Consider the following 16241-nt stretch of genomic DNA (forward strand, 5'->3'; position numbering starts at 1 on the left):
TGGCACCGGGGATCGAACTCCGGTCCTTGCTCTTGCGAGGCAGGCGCTGGAACCACTGAGCTAACTCCCCGGCCCCGGCGAGACTTTTTCATACTCCGTGTGCGCAGCCACGCAAAGTCCCTTTCCTGAATTTTGGAGGAAGTGGCCCTGCGTCACTTCCGGCCTCCCTCTAGCTGCCATCTTGAGTCCCCGCGTGTGTGCGCTTAATCTGAGCTGGTCTGCCCGAGACCCCCCCTGAGCGCCAGCCCTAGTCCCCTGCGCTGCCCCATAACCGTTCTGACAAGGTACAAAAAGGCTTTGGACGTCAGCGTGGGAGGAGGACGGGAGAGGGGGCGGGAAGTACCCGGAAGGAGCGAGGCCGGGAGGGACAGGGCTGAGGAGAGGAAGGCGATGCGATGGACGGGCGCGCCTGTTTAGGTTGACTTTCGGGGGCGAGGTCGAGCCAGGGAGCCAGGGGCGGCTGCCCTGGGGGCGAGACGACCCCTTCTCTTCCGTCTCTTCCTCCACCTCGCAGGAGAGGAGCCTCAGGTACCGCGAGGCTTGCCGAGAGTGGCTGGGCCGGGCAGGCCCTAGATAGGCCGGGCCGGGGCCGGGGGCCGGGGTTCCTACCCAGGCTCCGGGCAGAGTCCTGTGCTGAGGCTGTAAAGGCGGGGAGCTGCGGGAGCGGGGAGGGAAGTGAGTGCTTTGGGGCTCCCTCGGAGCCAAAATTTGGAGGTTTATGGGGTGGATTTGGGGTTCAGGCCTCGGCTTGTGTAGGACGTTTATTCTGCTTGTGCTTTGGGAAATAAGCGTGTAATACTGGAGTGATCTAGTCCTTCCTTGCTGAAGATTTCCTCTTTTTCTAGATGAAAGAAACTATCATGAACCAGGAAAAACTCGCCAAATTGCAGGCACAAGTGCGCATTGGTGGGAAAGTAAGTTTTAATAGTTTCTCTTTTTAAAGTTTCTCTGATATTATTAATATGATTGGCTTGTCACTTAGCCTATGGGCGGAAATTCGTAGAGCCACATCCATGGGGTGGGAGAAGCAGAGATTAGATGGATACATATGAGTGAGAACTTACATTAAAAGAGGAAAAGCAAGTGAATCAAGAAGAAAAGGACACATAAAACATTGCTTTTATGTAAATAAGCAAACAAATTTTAAATGTTACAGTGTATAAGCAGAGCAAAAATGTTGCCTAGTTTTATTAGGAGGAAAAATGTGTCATTTAAGTTAGATCACGTCGTTGTGCACACCATAACCTTGACTTGTTTTACTTTGTTGTACAAAGTCGGTGGGTTTTGGGGGTTTTTTTGGTAGTACTGGGAATTATACCTAGAGCCCTGGGTACTGGAGCTGCAGCCCCAGGCACTACTCCCCCCCCCACCCCTTTAAAATTTATTTTGTGACACCATCTCTCAAAATTGCCCCAGCTGGGCTTGAAGTTGCATCCTCTTGCCTCAGCCTCCCACCATGCTGGGATTACAGGTGTGCATCACCACACCAGTAGTGTGTTAAGGATATTTGAGTATAGATTCTTTATAGTTACATTTTGGAGTTCAAGAACAGTGATGTTAGATTTAAAAATACTGCTTAGGAGATGTTTTTCTGTTCTGACTTTTTATGCTAAAACTAGGGAGATTAGGGTGACTGAATTTTATATTAGTTTTTGGTTACTTGGCTTTTTCAGGTGGATATTCTTTGGGGGTATATCTTCTTTGAAGATATTCTTTTTTGAACTTGGTTTGTAGATTGTCCTCTAAGAGTAATTTAGTTGTGTTTTGTATTGTTAGCACATTCCTACTATTTAACAAGGTGTGGCAGGCAGCTTGTTGAATCAGAGCATGTCTTTACTTGGTAGAACTTGTGAAGAAGCTTCCATAGTACAAATTTATTACCTGTTAAAATTTTGCAGCTTTAAGCATTTACCTTCAAGTAGAGTATACTGTGAGAGAGCCAGAAGTTTAACCTAGATTAAATAATCAGATACAGTTTTGTTAAACTACCAGGCTTGCCAGAGTGAATATCTTTTTTTTTTTTTCCTTTTGCCAACACCAGTAGTCTTCAAGATCCACACCTGCACATTAACAGCATTGGGTATTTCTTGACCTTTTTAACAATTACAGACTGTAGACTTCAGGTGCCAGAAAAACTCTTAATGTATTCTTCGTGTGCCATTGTTGGTTTCTCTGTATTGGTCTTTTTAACCATCCATTCAGTGCAGTTTTAGGAGTAAAGTGCTTCTTCTATGCACATTACTGACATGATTAACTTCACTGAGTAAATTGAACTCTCCATTTGTGAAATGTGTGGGACCTGCAGGAGGTATGCTAGCTTTGTTTTTAGACTCTTAAAAAGAATCTTTAGAAGCCAGGTGTCTACATGACCACTTCAGTGTGATTGTTCAAACTTTGGGGAGACAAAGGTACAGAGATAGGAGTGATTTGGCATAGGTAGGGTTGTAGTTAGTGAGGTAATGGCTTGAACAAGATTTTAAAAGTGATAAGAGGGCCGAGGATTTAGTTCAGTGGCCAGTGGTGCTGCACCTGCCTTGCAAGCGCAAGGTCTTGAGTTCGATCCCCAGTACCAAAAAAACGTGAATAAGAACTGGGCTTGATGGCACATGGGAGGCGGAGCCAGGAGGATCACTGTGAGTTTGAAGCTAGCCTACACTACAAAACAAGACCCTGTCTCCAAAAAAAAAAAGGAAAGAAGAAAAAGAGTGAAGAATTGGATAGAGGTTAGAACCATGTGGTAGTCGGGTTGTAACTTTTCTTTGCGTGTCTTCAGCAAGCTGGATACTGCGTTTATAGCAGTAAACCAAGTAGGAGCCTTCAGAGAATTTTCCCTGCAGAGATAGTGACCAGAGATAGATAAAATGTATTTGTCTTAAGATAATAAGTTTTATGGAACTAAACCAGGACAGACAATGATGAGGGAGTTGCTGTTTTACATTGGTGATAGTCTGGTCAGCCTGTTTCAGGAATAGCAGAGGTTTATTTGGTTGAAGTGATATGGTCAAGAGCCCCATGTTAGGGGCAAGGCTGACCATATTAGGTGCCTTGTAGGTTAAGATAAGAAATTCTTGTTTTTACTTGTAGTGGTTTACAAGCCTGTGTACAATTTCATTGGATTGTTTCATATTCCGTCTTGCTTGCAAATACTATTTTGGATGTTGATTTTTCTTTAATATAAAACAAAAGGTTAGTTCTAGGTATGGAACTTTGCTTAATGAAGCGTAAGTTAGGCTGACACATACCACCTCTGATCCCTTTTTTAAATATCTGACAAAACTAGAAGTTATGAAGGATTTTTATATATTCCTTTCCTTTCCATTTTAGTGTCCATCTTTACCTTAGTCTGCCTACTCAACTACACAGTTTGTGGTTACAATAATTTTATTACAGAGAACTAAAGATCAGAAAAAATTAGGAACTGTTCCCATTTTGAAAATATTTGCTGTGGCCTAAGTATGCCATTTGTCTTTTCCTTCTCACATTAGGGAACTGCTCGCAGGAAGAAGAAGGTGGTTCATAGAACAGCTACAGCAGATGATAAAAAACTTCAGTTCTCATTAAAGAAGTTAGGGGTAAACAATATCTCTGGTATTGAAGAGGTAAGTGTCAATTTTTTTTTTTAATAAGATTTAGCTAGAACAATTTGGGGGAGGGGGGCTGGTGGTACCGGGGATCGAATTCAGGACCTTGAGCTTGCGAGGCAGGCAACTACAACAATTTTAATGTTTATGCTTTTTGTTTTTTTAACTCTTAGTCATATCATAGTGGAGTTTAAAGTTCTTAAGTTGTATTTCTACCCTGTTAAGGGGTATCAGAGATTGCTAATCTGAAAGCTACTTGCACATTCCCTTCCAGGCAGAATTTCACTTGTACTTCAAAATGAAATACTATATTAGTTATCTAGATGTCAGTGCTTGTTTAATAAAACAACAGTTTTAAAGGAAACTTTGGTGGGCATTGCTAATTTAAATTTTTTCTTTATAGGTGAATATGTTTACAAACCAAGGAACAGTGATCCACTTCAACAACCCAAAAGTTCAGGCATCTCTGGCAGCAAACACTTTCACCATTACAGGCCATGCTGAGACGAAACAGCTGACAGAAATGCTACCCAGCATCTTGAACCAGCTCGGTGCAGACAGTCTGACTAGTTTAAGGAGACTGGCTGAAGCTCTGCCCAAACAATGTGTGTTTCTTACTGGTTTTACTGGGGTATACTCATTTAGGAGCACATTTTTGTGATACAGGGCTCTAAGTTGATATGACTATCTAGATTTGGAAAGAAAACTTAGAAAACAAATTATTAATTTTAAGCAAGTATTCTTGGTGTTTATAGTAATTTGTCTAGCTTGCTATGGTCATTCTTGATTTAATAGAATGTTTTCGGGGCTGGGGATTTAGCTCAGTGGTTCTGCCGCCTGCCTCACAAGCGTGAGGTCCTGAGTTTGATCCCCAGTACCAAAAAAAATATATATATATATATATATAGAATGTTTTCTATTTGCTTGGGGTCAGAGATTTAAAATTTTCTATCTTTATTAGTTGGAACTGATAAAATTGCAAATTTTGGGGTTTGCTGGTATCTACGTACAGTTTAGAAGTGATTTTTAAAATATACTAGTGTACTTAGCATTTCCCTCATCATTTTTGTGTTGGGAATCTTTTGGATCTTTATTTTGAAATATAACAAATTGTCATTGACGACTATAGTTATGGTTTTTTCATTTGTATCAGTATTGCCGATAATCTTTTGATATTTTTAATTACAGTCCAATAGGGATTTTGTTCAGAGCTGAAAGTAGTGTATCAGAGATGTAACAACTTCATGCTGAGGTTTTTTGCTTAAGATTTTGAAGAACAGGAATGCAGAAACAAGTTCGTCTTAGTACATGGCTTCCTATTTAGTCACCCATGTTTTTCTAGATATTAACTCATTCTGCCTCAGTTTATATTGTTACCTGGAGAAGTATTAAAGGATTTTAGGCCATCTTACCTTTCAGAACGAAAGTAGTCTTGAAGTAGTCCACCTGTACCCATGAGAGAGTGAGGTCCCCTAACTCATACGTAGTTCCCATTTTTGTGTGATAAAGGAAAGTGGTTGCTTACCATTCAAAAACACTTACAGTTTTTTAATCACTTTATATCAGCAAATGTTTTTTGAGGCTTTTACTGTGTACAAACAAGATTATTTAAGAAAATCCTCTTCATTTACCTCCCAAAATAGGCCTTACCAGAATTTGGTATGTGTTTTATCCTTAATGGCTCCCTGCTAGCCTCACACTGCATCCGAGTCTGTGGTGGGCCAGGGGGATTAAAAGGGTGGATGTGGTATTTGTTTTGTTAGCTATTACTAGCATTCTAGTCATTTGTACACATCAGAGTATCACGTTGTTAATGGTACTATAGATTAAATGTCAGTTGCATCAATATAAGTTGTATATAAGAATATAAGTTGTAACGATGCTTGGTATTTCATCTGTTGTTCTTTCAGTTATTTATTGAAAATCTAGAGAAATACGCAAGTTACATTTCTGTTTCCTTTTCACAGCTGTGGATGGAAAAGCACCACTTGCTACTGGAGAGGATGATGATGATGAAGTTCCAGGTAGGAACCTTCACTTGCGGTTAACCTAGAGACTTAGCAAGAGAGAACAACAGATGTTAACAGAAAAATAACTGCTCGAGCGGGGCTGATGGGTTAAAAGAGGCTGAGCCTGCAGAAAGGGGGACATGGAATGAGAAGAATAACAGTTTGTGAAGTAGCTTAGTTACATTTCTAGACTTGGCTTATGTTTGAGATCCCAAGGAGATACAGGTATCTAACCTTAAATATTGAATATTCTATATTTATGACCTAAATAAAAGTATCTGGAGATCACACATGACCTCTGTTTCCTCCTTGAAATCCATGAATTTACAGGATGCCATAGAGAAGTTATTTAAATCTTTTATTACATCACTTTGTGGTAAAACAAATATGTATTGTGCAGAAGAATCTCTAGATTCGTAAGTATTGCCACTTTGCATAGACAGGTGTTCATAGGAACCTAAGAACACTTCACAGTTGTGTCATGGTGTTGTTTGGTTCTGCTCTTCCCGTAGAGTAACCAGTGTTTTGCAGCTTCATATTTTAAGGAAATATGCTTATGTCATTGTTAAAATAACTTTATTTTGTCTTATATGTCAAAAATAACTTCCCAATGTACTAAATGGATAGTGGTCTCATTGGAAATAGTGTGTAAGTTGGAGAGCTTTTCCGTATCTGCTATTAAGATGAGATAATTATTTATGGATTTGACTTTTTTCCAACTTTCTACCCCTTTCTTTCCCCTAGATCTTGTGGAGAATTTTGATGAGGCTTCTAAGAATGAGGCAAACTGAATTGAGTCTGCTTCTGAAGAAGATACAACTTGGAAGGAGTTACTGGGAGCTGCTATTTTATATTATGACTGCTTTTTAAAATTGTTTTTTTGTTTATGGATCTGATAAAATCTAGATCTCTAATGTTTTTAAGCCCAAGCCTCTTGGACACTGCAGCTCTTTTCAGTTTTTGCTTACATATAATTCATTCTTTGCAGGCAATTAATGAAGAAGCCTGGGAATAAAGTTTGAAACAAAGATTAATAAAATTCTTTGCCTAGTATATGCTTTTATTTTTTATTTCTTACTCAGTGATGTGTGCACAGTAGGCAAACTTGTTTATTGAAAACTAACCATGGAGTGTGATGTGACTGATAAACCCTTTGATAGAATTTAAAGATTTAAAAACAATGTAGTATAACAAAGGTGGTATAAAGTTCTCATGTTTAAAAATTTTTCCCCAAAAGTTGTTAGGACTTGGATGGTTCGTGTACCAATGTACTCTAAAACTATAGAATATTTCTGTGGGTAAGCAAGCAGCTTCTTCTCGATATTGTTTATCTTTATTGTAAGTATATGAAAGTATCTATTAATCTCGGTTTTACCTCATTTTCATCCTCAGTTTATGAGGTGGAAATCAGTACCTCCATTTTGTAGATGTACTCTGAGTGCTAGATTTCAAAAAATTGTAAGTAGTTAATATCCCTTCTTTGTAGGTTGTTCTTTCTAAAAAGTGACTGGAAAAAAAAGTTTCTATTAGGAATGTCCCCTGAGTCACACTGTTCTTAAGTGGCAGCACTGTAGATGACAAAGGCTTCTTTTAAAAATGTTAGCATAAAGTAGAATTGAGTATACAGTTACAAGAATTTTTTACAAACCAAAATTGAAATGATTATGTGCAAACTGCATCAAAGCCAATTGAAGAAAATTGTACTTCTAACAAGAATTCATTTAAAATGTTATGGCAGTATGCAAGCCCTATTTGAAGGTACCATTCAGGTATACCTGAGTCACTAGTAGTTATGGTACTACAAATGAAGTGCTTTGTGAACTATTTGCACATTTTTGTTGTACCGTATCATTTTCGTTGAAGGCTGTGTATCACTTCTGTTAAAGTGCCTGCTATAGTAATGGGAATCCAGAAGTTTCAGCAATTAGAAAAATCAAGTGTACATTTCCAGAGTATTTTGGCCAGGTTGGGCTCCACTACATACTTATTCCAGGTCCCACACTGATGAAACAAGCCCTATTTTGGCCACTTAGAGCTTCTTGGCAGAGAAGATGGGATAAAGCTGGTGCTCAACAGAAGTCACTTGGACATGTAACTGACCAAGTAGTAGGAGGTCTTGGGGCTGGGAACTTTTCATTTGTAGTAATACTGCTGCTCCTCCCTCTGCCATGCTTTTGAGTGGCATAGATTTTCAGTTTGTCTCGAGTTATTGTGGCATGTTGACAAGCTCACAGAGGCTGCCACTCATCTTTCCAGCTGTTCAAGCTAGACCTGTACAAAAGGGACTTAAGCACAATGGCTTCCAGCCAGACCTGTCCAAGGGCAGCTTCCTTATTCTACAGGTGCTGGCTAAGATTAATCTTGTTAGGGCCTTAATCAAACCTTTCCCCAACCTCTAAAAATGTTTTTAGATAACAGGGTATGTGATGGTGGCTATGGGTTAAGAAAGGGTGGGACAGGGCTGGTGATTTAGCTCAGTGGTTCTACCGCCTACCTCACAAGTGCAAGGTCCCAAGTTCATTCCTGGTACCAAAAAAACTGGTGGGATTTTTGTTTTTGTTGTTTCTTTGTAGTTCTTCAGTATCAGCATAGATAAGATTAGGCTACAGTTGACAAATGACCAAAAGTTTCAGTCGCAAGAAAAGTTAGTCATGTGATGTTTGTGATTTCCCTGTGGTTGGAACACTGCCAATCTCATGACCAAAAAGGTGGCAGACGACTAGCTGGCTTCTCACAAGCTTAAGTTGGGAAGTGATCTGCGTCATTAATGACCAAATTGCGTCAGCCAGAGGAAGTCACATAGTCAAGTCTGATGTCTTTAGGATTGTGGAAGGATAATTCTCTCATCTATTCTCTAGAGTGGGATAACATAATTTCAGACAATACAATACCATACATTGTCATTTTCTCTTTGAATTGTCTACAATACCTGTAGCTACTATTACATGTGAACAGCACTGCCTCTTGTCTAATGTCTTCTTAAGGTGGTTATCAAACACCCTAAAAGAGCCGCATTGTACAGATAAGGAAACCACGTTGAAGAGATGAAATTAGTTGTCTTGGGTCATACATCCCCTTCAGTGTTAGGATGGGATTCAAACACAGCTCTGTTCTAAGCTCATCACTTATCACCTACTGGGAAGAAATTTAGAACCTGGTAGACCAGAAGAGCAAGTCATTGTGATCTGACTGAAATTTTTTTGGATGCTAGCCTCTACTTCTAAGACTAATTCTAGACTAAACTAGTTTTCAGCTGGATCAGAACCAGAGAGAGACATCTATTTTAATCTGAAAGCTTACAGAATTACTATCCTTATATCTGTTGAAGTAAGCTAGAGTACATTTGTGTGATCACAATAATAACTCATGCACTGGACATTCTGAAGTACGGAAACAGGTTTAGAAATGGCCCAATGGTACCTAAAGGTTAGGTCTGATTTCTGCTTTTTTCTCCCCAGTAACACTGGGTTCATGTTCTTTACCAGCTCTTCTCTACCTCCTACCCAGTATAGTGTATATTTATATTTTTGTCAATATTTTGAGAGTAGTCTTTAAGTTTCCAGCTTTTCCAAAGCTATGATTAGAAAAGTCTCCTATCCACACAAGTTTTCATCCAATCAGCACAGCCTTGAATGCCATTTTTGTGGCAAGTTCTGGTAATGCAGGCATAGACAACAAAGAAAACCGTATCACGTCTCTAGCCAGAACACTTGGGGCTTGCAAAACTTAAACAATTATATTTATTTTTAAAACTATAACTTCAGATGTCAAGGTGGACTGGAAAAGATGCTATTGGACAAGGAGTAGCCCTTTGGGTTTTAATAATAGTGAACGCTGTGTAATGAGAAAACTGCAGATGTTTATTAAAGATCCTATATGTTATACTTTGAAAAGCCAAGGAGAACCAGGCCTGGTGGCGCAGGCCTGTAATCCCAGCACTTAGGAGGCTGAGGCAGGAGAATTGTGTGTTTGAGGCCAGCCTGGGCTACATAGCAAGACCCTATCTCAAAAGAAAAAAAAAGAAAAGCCAATGAGAGTGCGATCTCTCCATGTCAGCCTAAAAATAAACACACTGATATATTACATAAACAAGGAAAGGTCCATATAAGTTTGTATATTTAGCCAGCAGGGAAATAATCTTTATTTGCTAATTGGCAGCTAGCCAGAAGAGAAGGCTCTTTGTACTTTTAGCAATGCCATTCACAATTCCTAAGATGCATTTCTATTTTTACCCTCCATGATAAGCAAAGGACAGGTAATTATCTAGTGCATTTCTGATAAGTGTTTGAAACATTGATTAAGACCATGTTGGATTGGAATTGCATCTGCTGCTGTGGTTTTAGAAGAATCCAGCTTTGCTAGACTGTAAGGTAGTGCTGCTCAGTTTAAAGCCACAGTGGGGAACATGGTAGTCGACAAGGAGGAAAGTGGGAGAGAAAGGGCGAAAACAAAGGTTAGCAACAATTTTTGCAAGCCAACAAAATGAACAGACTTTTTTGATCTTAACCAAATTGCCAAAGAATCTCAAATGGAATTTGATAACAGACAGGACCCGTGCATTGAGATTTTTTCCTTTGTTAGGCCTTGTAAAGCTGGCTTTATTTACATCTTAGCTAGATAATTCATTTATGTAAATAGGCAGAAGCTACTGGGATGATACAATTCCTTGCATTTATTCACTCATTTGTTCATTGTGGTGGTGCTGCTGCAGGTAGAATCCAGGGCCTTTGTGTACTAAGCATGTACTCTACCCCTCAGCTATACCCTAGCCCTGGAAATGATAGAATTTCTTCATGTGGCTGTACAATATTCATTAGAAAAGAATTTCTTAGAAAGCTTCCTGCTAAGTATGAGTTATTTTATGTAACTGAAGTGTGTAAGGATAGCCACTCCAAGAACCCATTAAAAACAATCAAATGTGTCTTTTCATTTTTACCTGATTCAACTGAGCAGCCATCACAGTCATTTCTTCTGCCGCACACCTTGTCCACATATGTCCAAGTCTTCTGGCTGGGACATTTGAATACCAGATTTTTGTGGAAGACTGTTGGGCATTTGACCTATATTATACAAAGGCATTATTTCTAGTGGTAGACAAGTGTACGTAACATTTTAATAATTTTGAAGTGGAATTGTTACCTTCTGGTGACTGTCCTTTAGCTTTGGTGATTTGTCTACCTTACCACAGTAGATTCATCTTCTCCATAGCTGCAATCTGCCTCATGATTACAAAGCAGGGAGGATGTCACGTATGTAGTGAGGTTCTTTGGGACATGAGAAGCCCAGTTGCTGTGAAGCTGACTGCATTGGCGATAAGGTAAGCTAGGAAAGCCTATAAGACAAATGCATTCATCTATGACCATGAGCATCAAGCTTTGGTAATATAATACATCCTTTCCTACCTCCTGCATCTTACCACTGTTCTGGCCCCCATTATTTCTTCTCTCTTTTTCTTTCTTTTTCTCACCCATAGTCTCAAACTCTCTAGGCCTGCAGAGCTTGCTTGCACTTTTCGTAAAAACCATTGGTATTTTGGCAAAGAAGTGTAAACTCACTCCTGCCTGAGAAGTACTCTGGGGGAGAGTCTGGTGGCCTGGGCTCTGATATGAGTTGTCATGGACTGGTTAAGTGGCCCCCGCCATCATTTTCTTAGCTAGAAATGGGAACAAAGAGAACTTGCTACACCAACCTCATGGTGAAATTAGGATTGTTTTTAAGTGCAGTCAATTTACCCATTCAAAGGTGAATGTGAAGTGTGCACAAGGTCCTAGATTTGATATTCTGCACTGAAAAATGGTGAAAGGCCTTTTTAAAAACTTCAAGGGCTACAAAATATTGGTGGAATTTAAAATACAAATAGATTGGTGACACTTGTATCACAGACATTATAATATATCCCCATGAAATTCCTGATTCGTGTGTGGAGTGCTAAACAGGCTGGAACTATTTTAGGTCCCTGGTTTGGAGTTTGTGAGGGCTTGGTGAGGACATTTTGCATGTGGAATGTTTTGTGGCTGGGACTTAGCTAATCATTAAGAGGCAGGTAACACCACAGTTTAAATCCCTTGATTCAGGCGGTTGGCACTGTGGTTTTAGGGACAAGGCCCTGTTATGCTCTGGTAGTCTGAAGGAATAGGTGTCAGCTTGAGCTCTCTGAAAAATTGTTTCCAAGATAGTATTAAATGTGAATGTAATTTGGGGAAAATTACTTATGAAGGATAAAGTAAAGAAATCAAGTTCAAACAGGGAACCTCAGACCCTGATGCAGGTATAATGCCTATGAACGAAAAGAAGGTGTGGGTAGGAGAGACTTAAACTACAGCCCAGTGCTCAGAAAGTTTTAGGAAGGTCACGGTGGAGTCCTTGAAGCAAAGTTGCCCATCTGCTGAATCCCACATATATGGGATGGACTGGCGCTAATGTCCCCACAATGCTGCTCTTATCTGGAGCTGCTTGTGGAGGCAGAGCTTAGATGTGTGGATGGCAGTGGGTCTAGCAGTAGCTGGGTCTTGCAGTGTACAGACATAGGTGAAGAGGATTCTGTTGGAGGAGATCAGAGCAAAGTACTTTCATGGCTGCCATATTCTCAAAGTGACATATTCAAAATGCTTATAGACTACTAATGCTTATAGGCTATACTAAAGAATCTGTGCCTTAGGCTAGGGATGCAGCTCAGTAGAAGAGCCTGTGTGTAGCATGTACCAGTGTTAGGCATAAAGTATGTACTCTTAAATTTTTCCTTGAATGAGTGTTCAAAAGGTAAACACTACAGTATTTTATGCATTAAGTCATATCAATAGAAAATAAAGATAAGAACAACAGTACACCTGCTGTAGTTATCTTGGAAGAAAAGATTCTCTAAGCCATGACAGTAACTGAAAATAAAAACCAGGTAATGATAATATGACCACCTTGGAATTCTTTTAAAGAAATAATGATTTATAATATCAAGTCAGCAGTTGTCTGAAATATTGATTTGGGATATTTTCTGAACTTTAGCAAATTCGTGTATGTTAACATGTCTCAAACTGAGAAGCAGAGACATTTGTGGCTCTGTTAAAGTGTAGGCCAATGGGGCAGGAACAGCCAGTGGGGTTTCAGGGGAAGGGAGGTACCTACCCAAGGCCATATTCCTTACCCAGACAACCTGCATTCCTCATTGGTTGATGATGAGTTACATCATCATCATTAACAGAGGACAACTTTGAAGGACCAGCCTCATGGCAGGACTCCCTGTTGGGTGTCTGAGATCACTGTGGTGGCTGCATGGTAGCCCAGCTCCTCCCTTTGCCCACCTCGCTTCCTCCACTGCCCACAAATGTTGGTACAAGCGACTCCCCAGTAAACTTCCTGAACACAAGTTTTCTCACAATCTACTTCTTGGGAGCCCCCCTGCAATTACAACTCTGTGTGTGTGTGCGTGTGTGTGTGTGTGTGCGCGCGTGCGCTTACACAGATATTCTACATTCTACACACAACCACACTTAAATAGTAGTATATTATTTACTTACTGTTCTGAACATTTGGAGAACATTCCACATAAGTAAAGATCTACTTTATACTTTCTAAAAGCTGCAGAATGTTCTCTTATTGCATTGTCTGAATGTGCCCTCGTTTGTTTAAGCTTTGACCTTATTAACATTAGATCATTTCCAAACTTTGGCTCTTAAACAGTGCTACAATAAGGCAAGGAACACTGAAGATAGGCCCTTTAAAATAAATGGTAATATATTGCAGACTCTAAAGTCATAATCGTTTATGGCATTTTGGAGTATTGAGGTTAAAAGAGGTTTGTCTTAGGTTGTACAAGAGAAAAGCAAAATGAGAATCCAGCTTTCACTGTTATGTCCTGCCCTTGTGTACCATCCTTCTGTTCATACACTAATTTCCGAGGTTGGAAGGGGCTGTGAACCCAGGTTTGGTCTGAGTTTTCTTTCCATGACAATTTGTCGAGTCAGTTTCCCAGGTCTCAAATCTATCACTTTCTTTCCATCCCATTTCTTTCACTGAAACCACACCAGGGTTGCATGAACTTTAATCATCTCCCTGCTCAAAAGCCTTCCACAGCTCTACTTCTGGAAGTATCGAGCCTCAGTCCTCTGTCCACCATGCATTCCTCAGGCCCTATGTGTACCAGGGCTGGGTGGAAGGAGGCTTCGAGCTATGTCTCAGAACAGACCGTTACTACACAATATGATTAGAGCTAGGTCGAAATGTATACAAGGCTCAGAGAAGCACAGAGGTGGCATATCTCAGTCTGTTTGGGGACATCTGAAATGTCTTAAACCCTTTATGGTCATCCAAATAAGCAGGGAATGAAGGACATCATGGCGGAGGGGACAGCATAGGCCAGAGTATGACACAGGCTTTGTGTGAATGTGTGTGTGTTATTGCATGCGATTCATTGCTGCTGGACCATAATCTTTTAATTTTTTATGCCCCTATCCCCAACTCTTAACTTGTCATTGTTATTCTTTCACCTCTCTTCCTCCAAATCTCAAGTTTGATGCAGGGCAAGGTCCATCTCCTTTACGTTCCGCCACAGAGTACACAGCCTCCACCTTGGCAAACTGCTTCTAAAACCTCAGTCTGAATCTGGACTCCCCTACAGCTCCTTTACTACTGTGTCCCTTCACTATCAGTCCTAGATGATTCTTCTCGTTACTGAAAATATTTATCATCTCAACCTTGATTACTAATTATATACTGTTCTATAATTAGTCTCCCTAATTACCATGGAGATTCCTTGAAGGTGGAGACATATCACGTGCAAGCTTCAGAGTAAGGATTTCCTGGATTAGAACCTTGGTATGTTTACTTACTAGCTATATGGTCTTGGGCACATTGCCTAACCTAATCTCCTTGAGTTTCTTTCATGATTATGATAACAACTTGCACCTACAGGACTGTTGGGAAGGGTACAATAAAGATGAGATGTAGGGAATGTCCAGAGCAATGGTTGGGCCCTCCCACCTGGAAACCACCCATTATCAGTACACTCGCCCATCTGGGAAGAATACGGAGTACAAATGTACTCTTGGTAGAGTGAGTGATTGGTAGAGTCAGACCCCAGGGGTGATTCATACTTGAAGGCTTTCCAGGTCTTCCAGTGGTGATCATTCCAAGCACAAGGAATGCCATGCAGCTGATCAGAAGACACTGCCTAGTGGGAGGCCAGGTAACATCTGTCACAGCAAAACACACAAACACCAAGGAGAACAAATCATCATGGGGCAGTGGCTCCTCTTGTGGAAATACTGTTATCTAGCCCAGTGCTGTCCATGGTTTTTCCAATGTGAAGATCAGAAGCTGAAGTTACAGAATCCTAAATGTGTGCTTTGAGTTAGAGTGGTATTTTTCTAGCTCACACTTTGTAATTTGATATTCACATAGCATCCATCCCGGGGCTGTGTGAGTACTGCTTGCCTAGTATGAAAGTGAAGCCCTAAGAAGAAGAAACAGTGCCCTTGGAGGTGAAGTGACTTTAGGTTTCTATGTAACAAGTCAGTCTTCTGGACTCTATGCAGTACCTAGTGTATGGACTACCTACATTAGACTACTGAAGGAAATGCAGATTCTGGAGCCCTGATCTTTAAAATCAGACTCTGGGGGGTTCGATGGGGGTGTGCATGTTTATGAGCACCTTAGGTCATTCTTGACTCGAGGGAGCTTGAGAACTACAGCCCTGACCCCGAGACAAAATGCAGACCATAGTTTGGAGATCTTGTAAGACATTTCCAGATCCTATGAGACATGCCCAAGGACTATCAATTATTTTCTTGGAGGTGTTTGGACTTAACAGCCATTGCAGACAGGAGGAGGAACTGGTTCCTTTACCTTGGCCTGGCTCCAGGAGAACTTACCCAACAAGTTTACTTGGATCACTGTGAAGAGGAGTGCTCTGAGCACTTAAGCTCATCTTGTGGAGTTACAACAGTACTCCCTTTTCGGACAGTGACACTGTCCGGGATGATTCTGTGCTGACCCAACAGCAAGCACTCTTAACTATCTGTGTCTCCAAATCTTCCTCAGGGCCTTAGTCTGGAGTTGTCCTATCTCCTGGGGCCCCACATAAGGAGCTAGCATTCAACCCCCTTGGGAGGAAACAGCATACTTTAATAGAAGAAAGATTAGGCGCTATCTTTTGGTGGGAACTACTTCTGGACTCTTTTCCTCTGTCCATTTGAAGCTATTTACAACAGAAAACTTAATACTTTTATCTCTGTCACCTACTAGTACTTCAGAATTACCAGCCCTGTCACATACTTTGAATATTCATATTATTGGCAAAGGCTCAGAGAATCTAAGTGTCACAAGTAGTAGTGTTAGAAAAAGGGACAAGAATGTAGACAGACCAAAGCTGCTGGGCACTGTACCAAGCAGATCCTCACTCTGCGAGATCACAAAAATCCTGTGAGCCCTGGCTGCCAAAGCCAGAGCTTGCTTTTCTGGGGCCAATGCCAATCATTCTTCCCCTCCCCACCATGAGCTTCTGCCTTAAAATGTTCCTACTCTTAGATGTAGAAATCCCACTTCTGAGACTCTATCTGAAGCATAGTACAGAAGCATATATGCAGAAGAATGCTGTAGGTATAAAGGTTTTTTTACATAATACAATTGATAAGAAATGCTCAATAGTATTAAAATACAC

The 16241-nt window shown here is 40.6% G+C and overlaps 1 protein-coding gene and 1 long non-coding RNA gene across 4 annotated transcripts in view; one reads left to right on the forward strand and one right to left on the reverse strand.

Moving 5' to 3' along the window:
• Window positions 1-6643, forward strand: Btf3 (basic transcription factor 3). 2 transcript variants are annotated; one of them, XM_087209579.1, is made up of 6 exons: window positions 1-284; window positions 846-914; window positions 3486-3599; window positions 3985-4186; window positions 5549-5605; window positions 6335-6643. In XM_087209579.1, exons 2-6 carry the CDS (start codon window positions 846-848, stop codon window positions 6379-6381), a joined length of 489 nt encoding a protein of 162 aa, XP_087065705.1. In that variant the 5' UTR covers window positions 1-284; the 3' UTR covers window positions 6382-6643. The 2 variants fall into 2 exon arrangements, with proteins under 2 accessions (XP_087065705.1, XP_087065706.1); XM_087209580.1 differs by lacking the exon at window positions 1-284 and adding an exon at window positions 347-528.
• The window catches only part of LOC110347385 (uncharacterized), a 21947-nt gene continuing 12197 nt past the window's right edge, over window positions 6492-16241 (reverse strand). The window contains exons 3-5 of one of the 2 annotated variants that reach the window (XR_002391988.2): window positions 14677-14775; window positions 10527-10922; window positions 6492-9966 (exon numbers count right to left, since the gene is read on the reverse strand). This is a non-coding gene — a long non-coding RNA (uncharacterized LOC110347385). Of the gene's footprint in view, window positions 10923-14676; window positions 14776-16241 lie in introns of both variants that reach the window. The other variant, XR_015450640.1, reaches the window with a different exon arrangement.

Source organism: Heterocephalus glaber, unplaced genomic scaffold (genome assembly GCF_053883595.1).
Source record: "Heterocephalus glaber isolate CG9 unplaced genomic scaffold, H.glaber_assembly_v1.0 deba00001056, whole genome shotgun sequence".
NCBI lineage: Eukaryota > Metazoa > Chordata > Mammalia > Rodentia > Bathyergidae > Heterocephalus > Heterocephalus glaber.